This window comes from Sciurus vulgaris (assembly GCF_902686455.1).
Source record: "Sciurus vulgaris genome assembly, chromosome: 14".
In the NCBI taxonomy this organism is placed as follows: Eukaryota; Metazoa; Chordata; class Mammalia; order Rodentia; family Sciuridae; genus Sciurus; species Sciurus vulgaris.
The window spans coordinates 1,205,885-1,229,940 of record NC_136475.1 but is presented as its reverse complement, the minus strand read 5'-3'; the positions used below and the strand labels follow the sequence as shown (position 1 = coordinate 1,229,940).

At 60.1% G+C, this 24,056-nt stretch overlaps 1 protein-coding gene across 11 annotated transcripts in view; it reads right to left on the bottom strand.

Annotated features, from left to right (window-relative positions):
- Positions 1 to 24,056, bottom strand: part of REEP1 (receptor accessory protein 1) — an 86,078-nt gene that overhangs the window by 13,322 nt on the left and 48,700 nt on the right. For 9 of the 11 annotated variants that reach the window (XM_079111279.1, XM_079111282.1, XM_079111288.1 and 6 more), the window contains exons 3-7: positions 23,471 to 23,547; positions 15,733 to 15,853; positions 12,517 to 12,630; positions 5,555 to 5,605; positions 452 to 629 (exon numbers count right to left, since the gene is read on the bottom strand). In XM_079111279.1, the coding sequence (XP_078967405.1) occupies positions 452 to 629; positions 5,555 to 5,605; positions 12,517 to 12,630; positions 15,733 to 15,853; positions 23,471 to 23,547 (541 nt within the window). The remainder of the gene's footprint in view (positions 1 to 451; positions 630 to 5,554; positions 5,606 to 12,516; positions 12,631 to 15,732; positions 15,854 to 23,470; positions 23,548 to 24,056) is intronic. The other 2 variants (XM_079111283.1, XM_079111284.1) reach the window with 1 other exon arrangement.

Genomic DNA, 24,056 nt, shown 5'->3' with positions numbered 1-24,056 from the left:
AGTGCAGACCTCAGAGCTGGAACAGGGGCAGGGGCCTGCAGGTGGACGCGTGGTCAGGGATGAGCAGAGACAGCACAGTCAGGGGCAGAACTGACCCAGGAAGAGGGCTGCGGCCCAGGGGCGGGGTGGACACGCTCAGGTGCTCAGCGCAGGTGAGGCCGTAGGAGCGTGGGGCCAGGGAGGAGAGAGCACCTCTCTGTGGCCTCCACGCTTGGCACTACCACCTCACCCCAAATCTCTGGGCAGTCAGACGGAGGCGGGACCCTCCGGTGCAGGCGACCAGCTTCCTGGCGTGGTCTGAGTGGCGCTGCCCCTTGGCTGGCCTGGCACAGTCTGCGGGACACCTCTGCTGGTGGCAGGTCCAGGGCCAGGGTGCACAGTACACAGTGGACCAGGCCTCTCAGGGCAGGGGGCCCAGGCGGGGGACGACGGGAGACGGGGCGGCACCTACCTGAGCTGCTGGCGCTCTCGGAAGCACTCCGGGACATCTTGGGCTGGCCGTGTTTGCCGCTGGCCCGCCCAGGCCCGGGCGGCGGGGGGCCAGAGGGAGCGGGGGCACCGTCGCCCCTGATGGTGGTGAGGTCCTGCATGCTGAAGCTCCGGAGTCTCTCTGACAAGGCGCCCTGTCCCTGGGCACAACAGGGGGACACCCATCAGAGACTGGACATGGCTGGGCAATAGTGGGAGCAGAGGCGACGGAGGCCAGGAGACCCAACCCCAAGGCCCCGAGGTGGACGTCGAGGTTGGGAGGACCCTGCAGAGGGCAGTGCTGGACAGGAGGGTCCACCTAGCGCGTCCTGCCTGCTCTGGGCTCTGCAGGCTCGTCTCCAGACTCCTGCCCTCTGCAGACCCCCATGTAGAGCTGGGGGCTCGGCAGACCCTGCGAGGGGCCGCACCTCTGCTCGCTAGAGGCCACAGGAGGCCTCCTGGGCTTCACACAAGTAAAAGTCCATATATGGCTACGTTTCCTTGTTCTCAACACACAAGAAAACCAAAACCTAATTTCCACGTGCCCAGTCCTCAGTCTTTCCAAAGGAAATCGGATACAGACCATGTTTTTTAATGTTTGAGGACACGCATTTCTTTTTTCTGTGCAGCTGTTACTATTTATAAGGCACGTTTATTTATGCTGTGCATTTGAGCTTCATAAAATACCCAAAAGGCAATGAATCAGGGAGGGAAAATAATATATTTTTTAAAAACCCACTCACTGTGACCCTTTCCTACTGTGAAGGAGCCACGGAATGAATCAGGGAGGGAAATTATTATTTGGCTTAAGAAATCGGGATAAATCATCATACTGGTGGGAGGGGCCCTGGCTGCCTGGGAGGAGCATCTCCATGGTGGACAGTGAGGTGCCCACCATAGCACCCTGGGGTGCAGCCTCACCCAGCTGAGCTCCACTTGGGGAAGGAGACCTGGGGTGGGGCAGGGCTGGCAGGAGGCGGAGAAACGGGCCGTAACTGCCAGGCCAGCCGGTGAACTCGGGCAGCTCAGAACCCTGTGTGGACAGCCTGGTGCGCCCAGCAGTGGTGGAAACAGGGACGAGGAAAGGGAGAGGTATTTTATTTGGACAATGGAGGGAACCCAGGGGCGCTTGACCACTGAGGCACATCCCCAGTCCCTTTTATTTCTTACTTAGAGACAGGGTTTTGCTAAGCGGCTTAGGGCCTCACTAAGTGGCTAAGGATGGCTTTGAACCTGCCTCAGCCTCTCGTGTCGCTGGGATTACAAGCCTGCACCTCTGAGCCTGGATAGTTTTTTCATTTACTTAATAAAAAATCATGGCAATGAAATTAGGCCAACGAAGCACGGCGATTTGCTGGAGTCGAAGCTGCAGACAGGATAAGGGCGTCAGTGCAGGAGGGCAGGACGGGACCGGCCGAAGGTCTGGAAGAGGCGTCAGGGCGGATACAGCGAAGGTGCTTTAGAAGGTGAAGCAGCAGCTCCCAACACACCAGAGCACAAACACCAGGCGCTGGAACCACCAACAACCCAAAGAAGAGCACTCACAGAATCAGTCCTCACAGCCGCATGCACACACCAAGCCACACCGTGCGGGGAGAACACCCGGGAGCAGCCAGCACCACCCTCGGCCGCTCTAGAGTGGCAGGAGGCAGGCTCTCAGGCCCGGCCACGGGGCCTCTTCCGAGACCAGGAGGCTGCGCCCGCCCCCCGCGACATCCCTTCCAGACCTGAAGCCAGCCAGCCACGATGAGCTGACTCAGAAACACGTTTCCGACACGGACGATGTATTTCTTTATTTGTGCAGTGCTGACCATGGAACATGCCAGGTGAGCGCGGACCACGGCACCACCCCTGCCGTTCAGAATTTGGAGGACGAGACTGATTCCAGAAAGTGTGAGCCACAGTCCACTGACCAAGCCTGAGCACACCTGGGAGGCCGCCGGCAGGCCGGAGGGCACGTGCGCTCTCCTGTTGCTCCTCCCGCCGAGCAGCCCTTATTGGGCACTTTCTACCACCACACCCTGCAGCAGATGTTACTGGGAAGGAGCAAAAACGCAGCTCCATTTCTGACAAAATGTAAGAGGAAAGTGCAAAACCAAGAGCTGTATCCGAGCCCCGGAAGAGATGAGCCCTGGGAGGCAGGCGCACACCCCACTGCACCGTCCACAGATGGACGCGTGCCTCTCCTCTCAGGCCCCCCGCCGGGTGCTGCGAGGACTCCGTGGAATCACGCCCTCGGATGCCCCTGCAGAGACCCCACAGAGGGTGTTCAGAGCGCCAGCGAGCTGCTGCTCCCTTCAATTTTTTTTTTTTTTTTTTTGCGGTGCTGGGTATCGAACCCACGGCCTTGTGCTTGCGAGACAAGCTCTCTACCGACCGAGCTACCTCCTCAGCCCTGCTGCTGCTCCCTGAGGCGCCGGTGTTGCTGTGGACATTGGAGAAGAAGATCGCTTCCGGCCAGAGGACGGGGTCTTCATGACCCCAAGCCCACACCAACGGCCCGGGCAGACTCCATTGGCGTGGCCGCCAGCTCCTGCACGTGCGCAGACCTGAAGGGAGCAGCATGGGCACCCCCGTGTCCACCTGCTTTCCCAGGAGCCAGCCGTCCAGTCAGTGTCATTGCATGATGAAGACTGACGGTGCTGATGGGCAGGGTGAGGATACAGAGGCTGGGAATGGCTCGGCACCCACCTGGCCCCCTGCCAAAGGAAACCGGAACGTCACAGAAAGACTCCTGAAAACAAGCCAGCCCTGACACCACAGCGGTCGGGTCGGCGGGGATCTCGACCTCCTCGGAGCCTCCTGGCCCTGCTGGGTCCCCGCTCGGGGCCTCCTGGCCCTACTGGGTCCCCGCTCAGGGCCTCCTGGCCCTGCTGGGCCTTCGCTCAGGGCCTCCACTCAGAGCCTCCTGGCCCTCCTGGGTCCCTGCTCAGGGCCTCCTGGTCCTGCTGGGCCTTCGCTCAGGGCCTCCACTCAGAGCCTCCTGGCCCTGCTGGGTCCCCGCTCAGGGCCTCCTGGCCCTCCTGGGCCTCCACTCAGAGCCTCTTTTCCGTTCACCTCCTACAATGCCCACACGGCCTGCCCCTCAGCTGTCTTGATGTTCTGGATGTTGTCTTCTGGGAGAACCAGTCGTCCTTGGCTATTCTGCAGAACTGGACTCCCTGCTGTGGGACAGTGAATCTGGATCCCCAAGGTCTGGAAGGGCTCAAAGTGTCCTCCTGAGGTCCAGCAAGCCACACTGCTGTCCATGCGCAGCCGGGAGGCCTGCGGTGCTCCGGGCTCTTCGACCCAGGCTTTCCCGGACGTCTCTGGCCCTGTTCCTGAAACCGGAGGCGAGGCGCTCTGCTCGGGGCTTCTGGGAGGGGCGTCTTCTCTTCCCGAAGGTCAAGAGGCAGGCGGTCCTCTGCTCTCTGCCTCCGAGAGCAGTGTCTCAGGACAAGGGGACTCGGGGCCACCCACCAGAGTCTCGACAGAACCGGCCAGGGGAACGAGACAGCGTGACTGCCCCCGGCCTCCTGTCTAGGGCTTCCATCCGTCCCAAGGCGCTGCACCACCTGAGACGGGCATTGCTGACGGCTGCGCGTGCCTGCCAGGGCTCCCTGTGTCCTGACTGGAGGCTGAGAGTCCAAGGAAGGCACCGGAGTCTGCTGTCTGGGGCACCTCCCAGCAAGAGAGCGGCGGCTCAGAGCAGCCGGGGTACCAGCAGCCCACGTGGAGGCGCCATCAGCCCGTGGCCGGAGGACCCAGGTGACAGACGGGCTGAGCTGAGGTGACCCCGAAGACGGGCGGTGAGAAGTGGCAGCAGGAAGGCGGCAGGAAGCTGCCCGTTGTCCTTTGACGGTGTGTCTGCATGGCCGCCCGCCCCTCAGTGAAGGAGCGCTGTGCCCCGCTCTCCCCCTGAATGGCACTCGAGGTCGCCCTGTGCCAGGAGCCAGGCTGGCTAGGTGCAGGGGGTTCGGGCGGCAGGGCACTGTGCTCGGGCCGCCCTCACCGCAGCCCGGCCGCTTCCGTCGCCGCCTGCGGCCCCCTAGCCCGGCGTGGCTGCCGTTGGCTCCCCTCCATCACGGCTACGGCAGACTTGGACAGACAGGAGGTCTTCCACTCTCTCCTGAGCTGCCTGCAGAGAGGTGTGGCGGCGGCAGGTCCCCCGACAGCATCCTGCGGAGGGGCCTGGGGTGTGGCCACAGGAGTGCACCAGAGCGGCAGGGGGCACGTGGGAGAGGCCGGGGTCCTGGGGGCCTGCCCTCCACTGGCCTCAGGGGCCAGCTGGGTGAGATGGCACCAGGTGGGAAGAGGAGCGAGTTTCTCAGACCCTGTGGCCCCTGGCAGCACCGCCTCATCCACCTCCGAGGGGCCGGGAGCGCTGACCAGAGGAGGTGCCCGCCAGTGGGCAGCAGGGGAGGGAGCCTCTCTCCACGCGCCCCGTGGTCCCTTCGGAATCGGCACGGGCTGTGCCTTCCCTTTAAGGAAGCAGCGCCCTTTAATTCCCAGCAACGCCCACTACCCTCTGGAGGCACCTTGGGGACCCCGTTTCAGGAAGGCGGGCTTGGCGGAGGCTGACAAGTGCCGCCTACACCAAACGCTGGCGGGGCACCTCGAACAGCAAAATGAACTTTAAAGCAGGACCAAGAGGGAGCACGTGGGGTCTCCCTCAGGGAGGGACCGGAGCCCCCCATGAGGCGGCTCTTCCCAGGGGACCCCTCCGCCCCAGGAGGGGCACCCTTAGCGCGTCAGCTGACGCAGCCACTGGTCTGCCCAGGCCCCGCTGCAGTCCAGCAGGCGTTGGTGCGTGCCCGACCCCTGCAGAGCCAGGCAGGCGCCTCCTCCTGCCGCGAGGTGGCCAGGCCTTGTTCGTGGAGAAATCGGAAGACAACAAGCAGGAAGGGTCACCACAGCTGCAGCAGGCCGCTCGCTCTCAGCATCAGGAGGAACCCGGGGCTGGTTAATCAGGGTCAGACGCTACCGGCTCACGAGCACCGCACACTCGGGGCGGAGGCACCACCTGACCCAGACCAGGCCCAGAGGGCGGCGGGCCTCGCTCCCAGCTGGATCAGTTTGGGTTAGTCACACCTCTCAGCGGGGTTACCTGCCCTTCTCTGACGTCCAGAGAGGAGACAAGGTGAAAGAGTCGAGCCACCTGATAAAGGGGAAGGGACACAAATAAAGCAGCGGCCGCGGCCACGCACGGGCCACGCTACCAGTGGCCAGAAGCCACCCAGCCGCCTCCTTCCTTCACTCACGGCTCCTGAGCCGCCCCCTCAGCCCCTGGATGCCCAGGCTACTCACTGTCTCCCCGAGCAGCCCCCTCAGCCCTGCTGGGATGCTGGGCTCTATGTGGTCCTGCAGAGGGGCAGGGTGGGTGCCAGGCAGGTCTGCCCAAGGAGGTCAGCTCCAGCTGGGCGTGGGACATGAATGAGCAGGGGAACAGGGGCAGTCCAGGGCAGGAGGGTGTACCGCTGGCTGGACACTGGGTACTCAGGGGAGGCCTCTGCAGGAGGGGTGGCCAGGCTGGGGCATGGACGTGGGAAGGTCCAGGCATGCTGGGGACACTGCATGGGCCCACCTGGAAGAGGAGACCTTGGTGTGGGCAGCGGGCAAGAGCGGGTTCCAGTGGCCAGGCTTGGTCTTTGACAAAACCTGAGCACGCCCCTGGGTGCGGGCAGTAGGCCGTGTGAGGACAGCCGGATCTTAGAACCGTCAGAACATTGTGGACCTGCAGGGGCACAGGACTGGCCCAAGGTCTTCCTCCTCTTCTGCTCAGCCTGCAGCTGGCAGTGGACATCGGGAAGAAGGACTGGCTTTCCTGGCCTCCCTCTGGGAAGTGCCGTGACAGCAGCAGGCCAACCAAACCCTGAAGGCTGGTGGGCGGCATGGGGACCCGGTGCCCGTGGAGCCCCGAGGAGGGAGGAGCAGGGCGACAGGGCAGCACACAAGGCCAGAGCCCACAGCCCCCTGCCCACTGCGCAGGGCCACCTGCTGGATGCTCTGCCTGGCCAGCTCCTCTAGAGGGAGTGAGCGCAGATCTCTCTCCCTGGGGTACGGCAGGGGCAGGTGGAGGTGAGAAGTGGGGAGGGGCACACAGGCTTCTGCCAGGACACCCCGTCCATCCCCAAAGCAGAGTGTAGCTACGGCCACCTGTGCACAAGCCTGCCCTCCCACCGCAGAGCTTCACGGAAACTGCACCTTATGGAGGCAAATCTGTGGTCCCGGTTCTTTAACTCTGTATTGAAATGCCGCCTACGCTTCCCTCCAGATTGGGAGCTGCCTGGGGGCCTGGCCTGGAGGTTGGGAGCTGCCTGGGGGCCTGGCCTGGAGGTTGGGATCTGCCTGGGGGGCCTGGCCTGGAGGTTGGGAGCTGCCTGGGGGCCTGGCCTGGAGGTTGGGAGCTGCCTGGGGGCCTGGCCTGGAGGTTGGGATCTGCCTGGGGGGCCTGGCCTGGAGGTTGGGAGCTGCCTGGGGCCCTGGCCTCGAGGTTGGGAGCTGCCTGGGGCCCTGGCCTCGAGGTTGGGAGCTGCCTGGGGGCCTGGCCTCGAGGTTGGGAGCTGCCTGGGGCCCTGGCCTGGCAGTTGGGAGCTGCCTGGGGCCCTGGCCTTGAGGTTGGGAGCTGCAGGCCCTGGCCAGATCCTTGGGTGTGTGGACGCACCCTCAAACTCCTTCTGGTGTCCACAGAGAGGGATTAGAAGGGGTGGGGCGGCCCTGCAGAGCCCAGGGCTGTGGCTGAGGCTGAGATCCTCACTGGCCAGCAGTGGTCTCTCGGGGCTCCGCAAGGCCCGCTGCTCAGTGTCGGTGGGCTGGGCAGGGAACCAGGAGCCTCGCTGTGAGGCCAGCGTGGCAGTCAGGAGCGGGGGGACCTTGCTGAAGAGCCCAGCTGCCTCCTGAGCAGAGGCCATGCTGGGCGCTGAGGCCCCATCCTGCACAGCCACCCACCCTGGCCTTCCTGCTCTGTGAGCGGATGGCGACGCCCTCCAAGGCCCACCCTGGGGCTGTCCAGCAAGAGGAGGAAGCCCTGGCAGGAAAGCCCACCAGGAAGGCAGGGCATGTGGGAGGGACGAGAGCGGGAATGGCCACCCTGGCCAGTCCACCTTGCTGCTGCCCAGGGCCAGTGCTTGTCCACGGCGAGGAGGTCACAGCCAACGGGTACTGGCCAGGAGCCAGGGCGCTGTCCGGAAGCCCACCCTGGGGGCACCTGGTGCTCTCCTGGGGGCAGCCAAGAACACGGAGACCCTTCCTCCTTCAGTGCTCACGGGCACCTCTCGGCGTGGGCAGGACCAGAGGTAAGTGACCACACAGAAGAGGACAGGGTGGGAGCCGGCTCCACCCGGGGGCAGGGGGAATCCACGGAGGCGAACCCACCCTTGAGGGTGGGCAGGACCTCAGAAGCAGAGCAGGCCTGCAGGAGCAGCAGAGCGCAGGCGGGGCGAGGGGACGCCACCCACAAGCAGTGCCCACAAGCAGTGCCCACTGGCCGCTTCCAGAACAGGGGAGGCGGTGCTGTGGGCACAGCACCATGGCCTCCAAGGGGGAAGAGGAAGCCACGGATGGGCAGTGGACCTCTAAGCGGCTGCTGCACTGGTCCCAGCTGAGGGAGGCAGAGGAGGAGGAAGGCCAGAGGAGGAGGACAAGGAAGTCAAATGGCCGGGACCTGAGGAGCAAGTGGGGAAGGGGTGGCATCACGGGTGGCCAAGACCTGGAGTGGGGGCCAAGAGATGGTGACCACACGGTCATCAGAAAGGCAGGCCTGGGCAGGGCAGACTTGGGATGAGGAGTGTCCACTGAGGGTGCCGAGGCCGAGCCCCAAGCAGAGGAACCGGCAGGGCTGCCCGGCGTCTGGTGGTCACCGAAGGTGGGACAAGCGGGGGGCATGCTGGGAGGTGGGCGCGGGTGAGGGCAGAGAGCAGCAGCCATGTGGCCCACCCCTGGTGGGAGTCAGGCCATCTTCGGGACCTCATGGGTTAGCCAGGCTCTTCACCAGGGCTGCGCAGGCAGACTTGACCCTCGAAGCCACTTGGCACCCAGGGGCAGCACGTCGGGTCGCAGCTGGTGCCTCCCGGGCCTCCCGCTTGGCTGAGATGCAGGTATTTCCACCGTGGAGGGAGGGAAGCAAGCGTCCAGGGAGCCTCCGGGGTCCCTCGGAGACTCGCGGGAGCCGGGGTGAGCGCAGAGAGGGGCCGGAGGGAGGGGCCCTTCCAGGTGCCTTGGCCAGGTTGTCCACAACCCTGGGACGGGTGCTGTTTACAGCTGGTTGCCGTGGTGAATTCTAAATGTTGGCCTGCTGTCCCACAGTCCTGGCTGAAACAAGAAGGGCTTCGCCGTGTGAGCTGGCATGGCCGCCGGGGAGCGTTCCTCTGAGGGAAGGGACAGTCAGGCGCCAGGAGTTGGCCCCACAGATCCAGCCGCACAGGTGGGCAGCCAGAGAAAGGGGGTGCGGTCCTGGACTGACAGCCCTTGGTGCCTCTCCCTCCTGGGCAGTGACTCTAAGCCAGGCTGCACAGGGGAATGGGACTCACTGCCTGCCTCTGATTGACTGTAGATAGGGGGCCAGGAATGGTCAGTCAGAGCCCCAAATCACGGGCACATGTGCTTCCCGGACTGACCCCCAAGAATAAGTTTTCACTGTGGTTTGAAAGCAGCACTTTGTTCAAGCTAGAGGTTTAGATACAGCACTGATGGATAAAAGGGGGGACAAGAGGGAGGGAGGGCTTTTTCCCTTCTATTTATATTGAACTATTCTCTATTTTTTTAGGGCAAAATTGAGTGAGTTTTTTTAAAAGAGAGAAAACATGGTAATTTATCTCCTAGTGGTTCAGGCTTAGCTGTTCAGCTGCTTGGCCACCCCCTGGTGGCTGCTGACCATAATTGCAGGCAAAGTGCCTGAGTTTGGGGATAGAGTTGGAAATGGGGTGAACCTGGGGAGGTCACTTGAGGGCCATAGCATGGTGCCCCTACAGCTGAGTTTCTACCTCCATTTTCCTGGTGAAACTTATAAAGAGAGGCCCAAGGAACTCAGTGGGTAAGGTTTGGGGGTGTCCTGTCAAAGACAAAGCAGCTACAGGTACAGGGTTGATATAAGACAGAGGAGAGCCGGGCATGGTGGCCACACCTGTAATCCCAGGGGCTTGGGAGGGGGAGGCAGGAGGATCACGAGTTCAAAGCCAGCTTCACCAAAGGTGAGGTGCTAAGCAACTCAGTGAGAACCTGTCTCTAAATAAAACACAAAATAGGGGTACGGCTCAGTGGCTGAGTGCCTCCGAGTCCAATCCCTGGAACCACCCCCCTAAAAAAGAAAGAGAGGAGAACCCACAAGTGTTAACAGAGGGCTTGGGGCAGTCCTCCCCGTAGAAATCTCTCCAGCGACAGAATGTGATGTGCCATACTGAGGACTCCAGCCGGGGGCGGCATGCCTTACGACCGAGGAATTGAATTTTAGGGTTAATTTTAATTAATTTAAATTTATGTAGCCCGATGTGGCATGTGGCTGCCGTACTGGGCAGAGCAGAACTGGAGGAATCAAAGGGGTCACTTCAGATCCATTGACAAGGTTTGAGGAGCGGCATGGGGTGCAAAGCGCCAGACCACGAACGGACTGTTCTGATCCTGCTTACTTTCTAACCAAGAGGCAGAGAAACCAGAGCCCTTCACCTTGAGAAGCACCTGCCATGTAGCCTGGGTGTGCAGCAGGCTCGCAGGCCGTCTGATGGGCTTCTGGGTGTGTTCCTGCCATTGAGTGACAGGCAGTATTTCTCAACTGCCATTACGTTTGGGGAAGTGCACACACACACAAACACACACAGACATACACACACAGACACACACACACAGACATACACACACAGACACAGACACACAGACACACACACACACACATAGACACAGACACACAGACATACACACACAGACACACAGACATACACACACAGACACACACACACAGACACACACACACACACACACTGCTGCCCTCGTTCCCAAGGTCGATGCTTGGAGGAGGTAAGCCACCTCCTAGGAAAGGTGCAGAGGGGAACTGGCTGACCCTTGTCACCTGTGCTGCTGGCTCCACGGCCTGGCGGGGCTGGCCACTTAGAGACCATCTGGGGGACTTGTTAAAGATAGAGCCCCCTGGGCCCACGGCCTGAAGTTCTGACTCAGCGCATCTGAGAATCTATTAAAGAATCAAAAACAAAGCTTCCGAGGTGGTTTGGTCACGAAAGCCAGATTTGGACCTGCTGGTGAGTCACCATCCTCTGACCCTGCCTGGTGTGATCCACTGTTGCTATGGAAACCACTGAGGTGCACCCCAGCCCGACTGGATTTTTGGATTTTACTATTTTTTTTTTTTTAAGTACACATCTGTTTCAAAAGCAGAGGGCCTTATTTTTGGAAGAGAGATGTTTTCTTCTCTCCAGATATTTATATTTAGAGAAATAGCGAAGCTCCCACAAAGCAGAACGCGTTCTCCTCTGAAACCAAATCCCCTCGCTGTGTCAGCCCACCTGGACGGATCCCACGACGTGCAGTTCTCCCCGGAGCTGAGTTCCAGACGTGCTGCCCGGCTGGGGAAGCCTTGGGCCTGGGCTTCCCTGGTGGTCTGGGGGCAGCAGTGACCCGCCAGGGTGGCATAAGGCTCTGGCAATTCCGGCTAGAGGCAGACCCGGGGAAGGACGGTCGCGGGAAGTCACCAGCAGAACAGTTCACAGATGAGCAGCCGAGTGGCCGTGTGACCCTGGCGCCCCCCCGGCGCACGAAGCTCCCGCTCTGAACTGGGCAGAGCTGCCCGTCTTCCCTCTGACTGCAGAGGCGGCGAAGCGGGGAGAGCGGCACCCGGAGAGGCACCCGTAGAGGGCTCGTGGCGACCTGGTGTGAGGCCCCCCTGATAGTTCAGAACCTAGCGATTCCTCATTCTCTTTTCTTTCACTTAAAAACAAGAGTGTAGCCAGCGGCACGGCCGATGGAAGGCTCCCGGGCTCAGTGCCTTCCGCGGTCCACAGGTCTCCTGGGGCGCCACCTGGAGCACCCCTCGCCAAGCAGCTCGTGCGTCCATCACGGTGTGGGCAGCCCTGGCAGAGGGTGGGCAGGCGCCCGAGGGTCCCAGCGGTGGGCAGGGGGCTTCCCGCGCCACAGGAGCTGGGCCTCTGAGCAGCCCTCTGCCTTCTCCTCCCCGGCCTCCCGCCCGGCTGCTGCTCTCCATGGCCCCAGGCAGAAGGGGTTTTAGAAAGAACCACGGCCGGTGCCATGGGCCCACCAGGGCCAGGGCCAGCCCAGCCTCAGACCTGCCCGGGGAGGACGCAGAACCTCCCTCTGCTGACACGGCACCTCCCGGCCACGGAGTCTCCCCAGACCCCACGGCAGCCTCCCTTCCCACCACCAGCTCCCACAGACCCCGAGCCCCCATCTGGGCTCCAGGAAGGGGCTGTCACCCAGGAACGCTGGGGCCACCTGCAAATTCACTCCAAGAGGAACAGGTCTGACCAATCAGTTGTCCAGGTCTGAGGACATAAAGAGCTACCGACACAGTGACCAAGAGAGCGTGATGAGAGAGGAGCCGGGAGCGAGCAGGGGCTCCTGCAGAGGGCACCACGGAGGGCACAGGGGCAGGTCCTGGAGACACCGCCACCCACGGGGCGGCCCCGCCCCCGGCTTCCTCCCGACCAGGCCCTGGCGCCCTCCAGGCTGGGGCCAGGCCACTCACCCTGGGACCCTGGGCTCCCCTCCTGCATTTGCTGGCCCGTGAGCCTGAGGCCGACCCCTGGCCCAGGTGGTCTGTGCGCTTGTCCATGTGGAGTCAGCCGGAGTCATCCCACCTCTGCCTCCAGGCCTCCGCTCCAAGCAGGGGAGGCCCTCGCCCTGGCCGGCCGGAGCGCCCAGGTGCGGATACTGCACACACTCGTGCATGCGCACGGGGTGTGTGTGGAGGACGGGGAGTCACCACGTTCTCTGATTTCTAAGGAACCCCAGAAAGATAAGCACCCAACACCCTGGGAGAGTGGGGGCCGCGCAGGGCCGCCTGGGGCCCGAGACGCCCGCGCAGCCGAGGGGCCAGGTCAGCGGTACCTTGGAGGCAGCCATGACGGCGGCTGTGGCCGCCACGTTCAGGCCGCGCTTCCCGAAGTGCACCAGGGCATCGTAGCTGCGGTCCTTCGCTTGCACCAGGCAGTCGTCGATCTCCTGTCAGAGGGAAGCAGAGGGCCTGAGCACCTGCCACACACCTGCCTCCCGAGGCCTGTGGGCCGGAAGCCGCCAGCCCCCGAGGGTGCTGTGCAGGCCGGGGACCCGCCAGGAGCCAGCGAGGTGCTGACCCAGCAGGCTGGACCGCGGAGCCCCTGCTTCCTGCCGCCCTGCACGTGGCCGCTCCAGAAGCCATGCCAGAACCGGGCAGAGCACGGGCCTCCAGGTCGGCCTCTCCGAAAGCTGCGCCCGCTGGCTGCAGACCGTGGCTGTTGGGCCTCTACGGTCATCCGGGAAGGGGACAATCACGACTCGGAGCTCGCGGCTCAGGAGGGCTGGCCGAGGCCATTCCCGCCAAGCACCCGGCACCAAGCTGGGCTTGGCGGGTGGCAAGAGTCGTCTCCCTGTCCCTGAGGGGCCGTGCGGGTCCGTTGTCTGCCCTGCTGTTTAGGTCTACAGCCAATCGTGGCCCATGCGTGTGGACGGGAGGGACCGGGAGGCAGAAAGAAAGGTCGTTCTGTGGACACGGAGGCTGTTTTCCAGACCCTGGAGTAAAAGCAGACACGAGAAGACTCCCATGCCCTTCCAGGAGGCCCAGGGAGGGCATGGCCGAGGCCTCATTCTGCACCGCAGCCTCGGGCAGCACCAGTCGGGTGCACACTGGCTCCCGGCTCGCTCTGGTTGCCTGAGGCTCAGGGGCTCATTTCAGAGCTCAGCGCCATGCTGACACCTGGCCTGTCTGCTCGAGGCCCAGCACACAGTGTGCCCCTTTGCTGGAGGGAGGAGGAGGGACGGCGGCCAGCTGGACTCCCTGTCCAGGCTCCCGGGAAGTCCCCCAGCCCTCTGGAAGTGACTTGGGCTCATAAGGAGCAGTCCCCTGTGCTTTGATGACACTAACTGAAGCGGAGGCCCAGCTCTGGGGGAGGCAAGGAGGAAGAGCAGGACCCAAGCCTTGAATCACCTTTGCAGACAGAGGAACAGTGCCCACTCCTAAAGAGCTTTCCAGAAACGTCTCAGGCAGACCGACCCACCGCTGCCGAGCTCCCTCTCAGAGCCTCCCCTTCCAGAGGCTGTAGAGAGTAACACTCCCAGCCACACGCAGGGTTCCGAGTTTATTTTTGTGGTGCTGAAAATAGAACCCAGGGGCACTCTACCACTGAGCCGTCTCCCCAGCCTTTTTATTTTTTATTTTGAGACAGGGTCTCCTGAAGTTGTGGAAGTTGGCCTCGAACTTTTGATCCTCCTGCCTCAGCCTCCCAAGTTGCTAGGATTACAGGTGTTTGCCAAGGCACCTGGTCTATTCTACACCACCAGGTTAGAAAATAATACAACTAAGGAATTACACAATGTTGGACTCTTTGTACCCAATAATCCTGCTCTTGGGATCTTACTCTAAGATGAAGAAAGGAACTCCACCCTATGCCTGGTGGCGTTCACTGCAGAATGGTCTCTACCAGGAAAAGAAGAGCTGACCTAAACCGTGGCAAGGAACAATTCTGCCCCTGCAGGCACCACTAAGACACCAGGATGTGATCATGTGCAAACATCTACGATCTCAGAATGTGGGTGTCTCTGCTCACGTTAAGAGGCTTGTCTTGTCTGTCTTTAGGTGGGGCCTCACTACACCCAGCTTATGTTTTACAAGTATTTTAAAAAATGATTCTATGTAAAATTGTAAACAGTTACATTACAATCTACCTGCAGAAAGAGCGGGGACAACCAAGACCAAGGGAAGGAGTTCAGCCTGGCAGCTGAACTGTGAGTGGATGTTTTATTTCTTTTGTTTTAATTTATGGAAATGTTTTGCAATCCAGAATGATAAATAGCATCTTTTACAGTGTTTCACCACTATTTCTAACATGTACAAAAATATACTTTTAAAAAAATGAGCTGGGCGCAGTGGCTCCCACCTGCAATCCCAGTGACTCGGGAGGCTGAGGTAGGAGGATCACGAGTTCAAGGCCAGCCTCAGCAACTTAGCGAGGCCCTGAGGAACTCAGCAAGACCCTGGCGCCCCTGGGTTCGATTCCTTGTGGAAGGAAGGAAGGGAGGGAGAGAAAGAAAGAAAGAAAAGTCGCTTTCATGATTTCTCTCCTTGCAGAGCTGCCCCTGCTGACTGAGAAACACGCCGTCCTGGCCTGGCTTGGCCTCCTGCCAGTCCACTGCATTCGTGGTCAGTTCTGACGGGCCCTGGCGTGTCCCCGTGTGCACTCACCTCAGCTGCACGTGCCGGGCCCCTCTGGCCCCTGCCCTGTCCTTCCCCTGCCCTGGCTCTGACCGCCAGCACTGTGGGGTCTGGGTGAGAGAGCGCACCTCGTCCCGCCCCAGATCTCAGAGGAAAGGCCCTCGGCCTGCCCTGCTCGCAGGACGCTGCCCGTGGGTCTGCTCAGATGGCCCTTCTCATGAAGAGTGCGTTCCTTCCTCACCCAACCTGCTCCGCTTTCACCGTGAAGGTCTGTGGAACGCTGCAGGGCGTTCTGTGCCTGGGGAGATGGTCACACGGCTTCTGTCCCCCACCCTGTTGCTCACAGAAGCTAAGCTATGGGACCAGCCTGGATGCCACCCGTGGACGAATGGAGGAAGAGACTGCGGTCCTCACACATGTGGACTATCATGCGGCCATCAGAGAATGGCATCCTATCAGCTGGGGCAAAGCGGGTGGCACCGGGGCACGTACGTCAGCGAAATAAGCCAGACACAAGTTCTCCCTCCCATGTGGGTGCTGACCGTGTTCACCTGAATGTGGAGGAGGGACAGGGCGGTGGGGGAGGAGGAGGCAGGGCCGGGGTTCAGAAGCACAGGCAGGAGTAAAGGCTGGTGCTCCCCACGACTGTGGTACGTGTAGGAAGAACTCGGAGAGGGTTGGGAAGCCTTGGACCCGGAGGGGTCACGCTCACCCTGGGCTGACCCTTACAGACTGGGTTCGGGTGTTGAATTCTCATGCTGCACCCCACATCTGGTACGATCAAGTAATAATAAATACGCAACATTCGAGAAGACTAGCGGGAACTAAGCACCCCTCCGAGGGGTCTCCTGCAATGACGTGGCCAGCCTCTCATGCTGACAGTGACCTCAGCTCTCTCTGGAAGCGGCTTCAGTTACCTTCTCTTTCGAGGACAGCGTGGGGTGCACGAACTTCCTGTACAGCAGGCTGGAGCCCTTGGTGTAGGGGGACAGCAGCCAGGCTACAAAAGCGATTTTCAGTTCGTAGTAGAACGGGAACCTGAGAAGAGAGGGTGCGGGTCTTGTTAGGTCCCCAGCAAACCCAGCTGGGCACGTGAACACCTCAGCCGGGCAGGCCAGGCCCCAGTCCTTCCCTCCTCTGCCCACGGAAGGCCTGCCCCCCGCCGCTCCCCGCGCAGCCTCCTGGGAGCGGGACCATGTCTTCTGCTGCTGCCTGAGCAACCCAGGAAGGGGCTGCCCTCTGCGGCCTGCGACCCTGCCGGCAGCAGAGAAGGCAGCCTCCTGGAGGCTGCAGCCGTGGATGGAGAGTACCAGGCCGGGCCTGGCACCCAGAGGCCCACTCTGCACTCCTAGCCAAGAGGGCACAAGCACAGGAGGAGGTTCAGGCTCTCCAGGCCCAGGGCACAGGGAAGGAGAGCGCTCACCCTGCCCGGGTCCACGGCAGGTGAACGGATCTTGAGTTTTTGGTGTCAAAGCAGAGAAGAGGTCGGGATGCAGGTAAGACACTCTTCTGGAGTTTGCATCCTGATACCCTTGAGCCCGTTCATTTATTTGTCCCACAGACACCCAGCACCCGCGTGCCCAGCCTGTGCCAGGCATTGGGGAGATGACCGTGAAAGGCCTGGTCCCTGCCTTCCTGGAGCTTATGGAAAACAGATGCAACTCTGGCACCCTTGGCACTAGGGAAGCAGAGACTGACCAGGTAATCAGAAATAACAGGGCATCACTCATTGCTGGTGGGACTGCAAATTGGTGCAGCCACTCTGGAAAGCAGTTGGAGATTCCTCAGAAAACTTGGAATGGACCCACCATTTGACCCAGCTTTCCCACTCCTTGGCCTATACTCAAAGGACTTAAAAATCAGCATACGACAGTGATGCAGCCACATCCATGTTCATAGCAGCTCAGCTCATAATAGCTAAGCTTTGGAACCAACTTAGGTACCCCTCAACGGATGAATGGGTAAAGAAAATGTAGTATCTATACACACAATGGAATATTACTCAGCCATAAAGAAGAATAAAATCACGGCATCTGCAGGTAAATGGGTGGAGGAGAACTTCATGCTAAGTGAAATAGGTCAATCCTCGCCACAAAAATCAAAGGCCGAACATTCCTTCTGGTGATATGTGGATGCTGACTCATGCTAGGGGTGGGGAGGAAAGAATAGAAGTTCAGCAGATCAGACAAAGGGAAATGAAGGGAAGGGACAGCGATGGGGATGAGAAAGACAGCAGGATGGATGGGACATCCCTTCCCAGGTTCATATGTGGACACATGATAATGTGCCTCCACGTCAGATCCAACCACAGAATGGGAACTTATATGCCGTGTACGTGTGATGTGTCAGAACACACTCCACTGTCACGCATAACTAAAAAGAACAGATTAAAAATACTCAAAAACAATCACAGAGCGGCAACCTGGGCAGTGCCACATGGCCTCTGCCTGCCCCCTCGGAGTCCCTGACTGCATCCGAGCCAGCCCTTCCCCTGGGTGCAGACCCGTGGGTGCAGGGCTGGTGGGCAGCTTGGTCTGGATCTCCACCTCCATCACCTGCTCAGCCAGACAAGCCTCCTGTGCAGCCTCGTCCCAGGGCCCAGGGGTACTAAGCATGTCTTCCTGCCTGTGCTCTGCTGGGGGACATGCGGGGGCCTTGGCGGAGGGGACGCCCTGGCCAGCAGGCAGAGAGGGCACAGAACACACCCAGGCGCAGCCTGCGCGTACCAACCGGCCGGCCCAGAGCCACCACCCAGCCACCCTCCACCTCGACCACCGCCCCAGTCACCCCAGGACCAGGACCAGGCCCCAGGGAAGCCCTGCTCCCAGGGCCCTTTGAGGATCTGTACTGGCAGCCCGCAGCCCGCCAGCCTGCTGCCCTACTCCTCCCTGTGCAGGCTGCAGCTCAGCCTCCGGGCCCTGTCCTTCCCTCGGCCTCCCTCTGCCCTGGCGTGGGCGGCTGCTCTCCTGTTTCTGGGCTCTGAGAGTGGAACTGACTTCTTCCTGCCCGGCAGCACTTCCATGTCTGTGCAGCTTGCCACACTTGATGGGAACAATCTGGGTGTTCCGATGCTACGTTGAAGCACCTGTACCAGTCTGAGGGCTCAGAAAGGAAGTCCTCCCCAGGCACCCAGCTCAGGCAGGGAGCCAAAGGGAAAGAGATCAACTACTTTGAATTCTATTTTGCAGTAGCGGTGACTGAACCCAGGGCCTCTACATGCCAGGCAAGCACTCTGCCCGAGCCACACCCCAGCCCTAGTTTTATTTTGAGATGGGGTCTTGCTAAGTTGCTCAGGCTGGCCTGGAACTTGGGATTCTCCCGCCTCAGCCTCCCGAGATGCTGGGATTATAGGCTGCACCACCATGACCAATGAAAAAAAGAAGGATCTCTAACAAGGCATCTTAGGTCCTCTGTGCTCACACAGAACCCCCCAGATGTGCAGCTCTGCCTTCTTCTCCTTTCCTCACCAAGGTCTGGGCCCCTCTGCTTTCTATAAGGCCTTCCAGACTATTCCCTCAGCAACTAGGGGCACACTGCTGGCAGGATTGCTCCATGTTTCACAGCGAGAGAAGAGGCTTTGAGGAACAGCCGTGGTCCTCCCACGTTGGCCACGTCTCCCGCCAGGAGTGCCCTGGTGATTAATCACCGAGGAACTTTTGTTTTGAGAACAAGTCCTCGCCAGCCCCCAGGAAAAGCAAGGAGCCTGGCAAGCTGAGGCATCACCACCAGGGCACAGGCAGCCCTGAGGGCATCTGCCGCACTCTCTTATTCATTACGTAAAAGACGCACCTTCAAAAAGTAGGTCAGGCAGGCGCTAAGCTACCACAATGCCCAAGGCCCTGAGTGTGCAGCCAAGAGTCTCCTTCCCCTCGCCCTTTCCTAGGTAAAAACATCCGCTGCTGGTGCACCTTTCCAGAGGCAGGGGCTGGGCAAATGCAATCCCAGGTGCCACGGACTCCTTGCCTGCCCTCCATGAGCCCAGCAGCCTCCACACGGCCCCTTCCACTACAGAGGCCCTGGCCCCGTCTCACACAGCACAGTCTCCACGGCGGCAAACAGGTACGGAGCGTCCCCCGAGCCCCCGCAAGGGACATTCTTGGGGTGGCAATCTTTGGCTATGCAGGAAGCTACAAGCAAGCCCCCTGTGCTTCATTTTTTTGTACTAGGATTGAACACAGAGCACTTGGCCTCTGAGCCGCATCCCCAGCCCTAGTTTTATTTTGAGACAGGGTCTTACTAAGTTGCCCAGGCTGGCCTGGAACTTGTGATCCTCCTGCCTCAGCCTCCCGAGTCACCGGGATCACAGGTCTGCGCCACCATGACCAGCTGGTGTGTGCTTCTTTACACAGCATGTGGACACTGTGTGCAGCACAAATGCCCAGAAGAGGAACTGCTGCGTGTGCTTTGTGGTCAGAAGAGGCCCCTCATGCAGCTGTGGGAAGAGCACCTGATTCCCACAGCCTCATGGAGTACGGCCAACTTAAGAGCCTCTGCCCCAGGCTGTGCGATTAGGGCTTGTGGGATGAGCTGCATGCAAGATCCTGCACAGCCCTCCTGGACTGCTCAGGCCCCATTTATTCTCTGGCTTTCGTTTTTTCGGGTGTATCCCCTCTGCACTGTCACGGCCTTTGAAAACCTTCCTGCCAATCTCCCAATCTTCTGGGCTCATTTCCCAGGCCTCGTCTTGTCAGGCCAAAAGGACCTCTCCAGGGACTAATTCAGAGCAGGCTTTGCAGTGCCCAGCAGCCCTGCCCATCGGGCGCTGCTCCCAGGTAGCTCTGGACTGTATGAGGCGGTGCTGAGCTGTGTTCCCCTGCTCACGGGGGTGATGGTGCTTGGCTGAAGGTCTCTGGGGCAGGGGAATCAGCTGGGTGTAGAATTACACACGTGGTTTGTTCCTTGGCTGGAAAGGCTGCAGCAGTACCCAGAGCATAGAAGGAAGCCGCCCCGGCCCTTTCCAGGCCTCCCTGGGACCCTTGGTTCAAAGCAGGCTCTTTCGAGTGTTTTGGTAGTACAACCAGCATCTGAAGACTCAGCCGCCGTGAGCTGTCCCTAGCTCCCTGTCCACCTCTCCAGCTTCCTGCCTGGCCCACTGGTCTGCAGAAGAGACCTGCTTAGGAGGGATTCGTTTGGGAGAACCCCGCTGAAAAGCTGCAGGTTGAAGGTGTGCGGAGAAGGATGGACGTGCCTGCCCTGGGGTGGCATCGAGTCGGAGCCAAGACAGGCGACCCATCGAGCACGCAGGCGCTGGGGTGGGGGCCAGAGCTCCGCCTGCCCCCATCTGCTTTGGTGGCTCCAACGTCCTCCCCGCTCAAGGCTTTCCTTACTGTTTATCTGTATTACCTAGAAACTCTCCCCTGTCTGCTCCCGCCATTAGACATTGTGGGCGGGTCCCTGTGGCCCTGCTCACGCTTAGTGATCTCCAGAGCACAGCTAAGGACTAAGTACTACTAAGGTAGTATTGAGTACCATGTACTAGGTATTACTGAGGTGGTACTGAGTAGTAAGTACTAAGCAACTCTATGGCAGGAGAGTAAAATCTGGAACAAAGAGGCCCTCAGCGTGGACATGGACAGTGCTGGGGGTACCAGGCAGTGGACAGATTCCATGCCAGGGTCACTGAGATGCCCCAGCTCCTCCCCTTCCAAAGTTCAGTCTTCCCGCTCTTCTTCCATGCTGTGGGTCACTCCAACCATCCCCGACAATTGTCTTCTTTTCTCTTCCTTCAGTTCTCAGAGGTGGTCTCCATAGTGTCTGGATCCTGGAGGCCCAAGGACCCCGGGCCGGGTCCAGCCCGTCCACTGAGCCCATCAGTGGAAGTCGCACTAGAACATGGCCAGGCCCGCGTCGGGTCTGTTAGGAGTGGCGGTAACGGCTCAACGCACTGTCTGACCCTTCACAAAGTGCGCTGGCCCTGGTGAGCCCCGGGTCTCTCTGCAGTGTAGGGATGGGAGGGGCACGGTGGCCTCTGGAATCAGGACCAGGTGGAGCCACTTGGACCCTGGGCTTCCTAGAGGCTGGGTCCGCCAGCTCTGCCAACACCACCCCCACCCACGCCTGCTCCGGCCTGCCCCACTGTCCAGCCTGCTCGTCCTGTGGGGACCCCTGGAGGACCCAGGAGCACAGAGGAACCCACACTTGTGCCCTCAGCCCAGGCACAGGCACAGCGCTGGGGACACGGGGCAGCTGTGGTCTCCCCCACAGCTCCACACCCTGGAGGGGTCGCCATCTTCCAGGAGGCTGACCATGGAACATAACGGTCTGAATACGTGACTTGTGTATACAGAGCATTCTAGAAGAAAGCACGGGAGACTTCATGGTGGGGCCTCTGGGACAGGGCCGAGGGGCTGAGGGGCGGCACGGACCCCTCCTGCCCTCCTCCTCCTCAAGGGGTGGTGTGCGGGTGGAACCAGGGCTCACACCCCACCAGCCCTGCCCGGCGGCCCCTGGAATCACCGCTTAGTGTGCGGCTTCAACTTCGCATTGCCATGCACTGGACACAGTCCTGACTTCTGAAGAAGATGCAACTGTCTCACGGATGGTGAAACAAGTCCCCATCCGTCCGTCTAAGCCACATTTAACCAGCCTTCCCATCAGGGAGCAGGTACTAAAGACCTAACCATGAAGAGCAGACTGTCCCCCAGCAGGGCGAAGAGCGGAGTGTGCGACGGGTCCCTGCAGGGGCAGAGCCAGGCTCCAGGAGGAGCGCGGGACCCTTGCTACCACCCAGACTCCTGGCCGCCTCCAGCTAAGAGGCCAGAAGCGGAGCAGGCGGGGCGGCTGTGGGCACGAGGGCTCTGCCCGCCCCTGCTCAGCTCCCAATGCTGATACTCCCCGGCCGTTGGCAAATCTGGGCCCAAGACCTTGTCCCCCGTTTTACTCCCTTGAATACTCCTTCCAGGGCAAAGGGACTCCACAGGTGAAATGAAGGTTACGTCCGGCTGACTTTAAGAAAGGAGGCTGGTCCTCCTAGATTATTGGGGCGGCCCTCGTAAGGAGGTCTAGAGCAGAGGCAGAGCTCCCTCTGCAGAAGACAGGTTCAAAGAAGGGGCGGCTCCAGGCCCTTCAGCTGGAGAGGAAGGGGTGGCGGCAGCAAGCCCTCCAACCATAGGAAGGGGCCCCGACAACCAGAACCAGCCACGCGGGGCATCCCAACAGCCCAGGCGGGCCCACACCTCCATGAGGCCCCATGAGGTCCTGGGCGGTCAATTCTACCCGGCCTGCTAACCTGGAACGAGAGCTCCAAGGGTTGATCGGCAATGGTGGCACTAGGGAACTGAGGTGACTTGTGTATAAAAATCAGATCAAATGCAAAAGTGGTCACTGAGCACTCGGGAAGTGTGAGACCCTGAGACCCAGTGCCCAGGGAAAGGGCGAGCTCCAGCACCCAGTCCCCGGGCCCGTCAGCCTCATCGCTGTGGATCAGATGGTCTCCCTGATGCAGCTCTGCACACCGCCCAAGCCCCAGAGCCCGCCTTTGCACCTGGGGGAGGAGGGATGGCGCCACCAGCTCGGCCTCCATGGAGGAGGCCCAGTCGCCATTCTCAGGAGCCCGCTGGGCCCTCTGGCTCAGAGCAGATGGCACGAGCATCCTGAACCAGGAAATCAGGCTCCTGCCCTGCAGCTCCAGGCCACTGACCCCAAACAGAGAGGTGCCCCGCAGGCCTGTCCCCGGCCAACGACAGCCGAGGGCAAGTTCACACGGTCCTCTTCGAGTAACAGCTTGTTCTTCTCTAAAAGAATCTTTATTCACCTATTTCTCTGATGATACTTGGTCATGGTAGAAGATTCATATAATAGCGAATGCAAAACCAACCTTGGGATTCCGAGTTGGAGGAACAGCCCTGGTTCATGTCTCTTTCATGCTACTTTTTGGTTTTGTTTTGTTCTCGATGCTAGGGATTGAACCAGGAATGCCTTGCCACTGAGCTACATCCCCAGTTCTATCTTTCACGTTGAGACAAGGCCTCTCTCAATTGCTTAGGGCGTAAGTTGCCGAGGCTGACCTTGAACCTGAGATCCTCCTGCCCAGCCTCCCAAGTCACTGGGATGACAGGCATGCACCACCATGCCCTGCCCACAACACTACTAACACACATGCACTGAGTGTGGGTGCACTCAGGCCCTGTGACTCTAAGCAGGATACTAGGGACCATTCACAGCCTCTTCACCTGAGATGCGACTTATCCATACAAAGAACAAATGACTTTCAATCATTCCATTGCTAGGCACGGCTGTACTGCTCACAAGAGAAATAGTAGGAATCAACTTGAACGTCCATCAAAGGACATTAGTGGCAGAGTGCAATCAGCCTACCTCAGCCTCCTGGGCCGCGGGACCACCGCGTCCAGCTGTTTTTTGTTTTCCTTTTCTTTGGACATATAAATGCTTCTTTACCAACTGCATTAATTGGGGGAGCTGGGCCTGGACTGCCCATAACCCAGGAGCCTTGAACAATGCCTGCTCTTCAAGGCCATTCAAGACCTGTTTACTTGCAGAACAACTTTCATAGACACAGTTACCAAAAGTGATCCAGCTAACACCCCTGTACCTGCACCTCTGACCTGAGCCGAGGTTTTGGGGTTCAGCCCTCCCTCCCCTCCCTGACACCTGCCAAATCGTCCTTGGAAACACCCCCATTTCTGCAGTTCTTACCAGCAAAGGAAGATGTCCGTGAAGGTCTCTGCCGTGGTGAAAAGTGCAAATATGATCCAGTACATCATCCATTTGACCTGCGGAGAGAAAGCACAGAGCTAGGAGAGAGGGTTTCAGCAGGTGTGTGTGGCTGCCTGGGTGGTCTGCGCCCTCCTGCCCCGCCCTACATACAGGCTGCGCCTCAGCAGACCAGGCTCAAGGTCAGACCTGACCTTTAGACCCTGGTGGCCTTTAGCAGCCTCAGGTGAGCAGGGAGAGACCTGGAGTGCCCAAGCGTCAGCCCAGCTATTGTGCCAGGACATCAGGTGGGTCAACACCACAGCCTCCATGGTGATGTCCCAGGATGATCTTGTGCCAGGCCAGACTCTGGGGGGAATGTAGTAATCCTCAGGGGTCACTTAAGAACCCTTTCTCATGGGCGGGCCCAGGACTGGCCACCTGCAGGACAGAACCGTTGTTTAAGTCCCTCCCTGGTGGTGTCCTTTCCCTCTCCCCTAATGAGGACCTTCATCACCTCTCTCTTGAGCTCCTACAAATGTCCCCTAAGTGCACCCATAGCCTCCTGGCTCCCCCTCCCTGGCCTGCC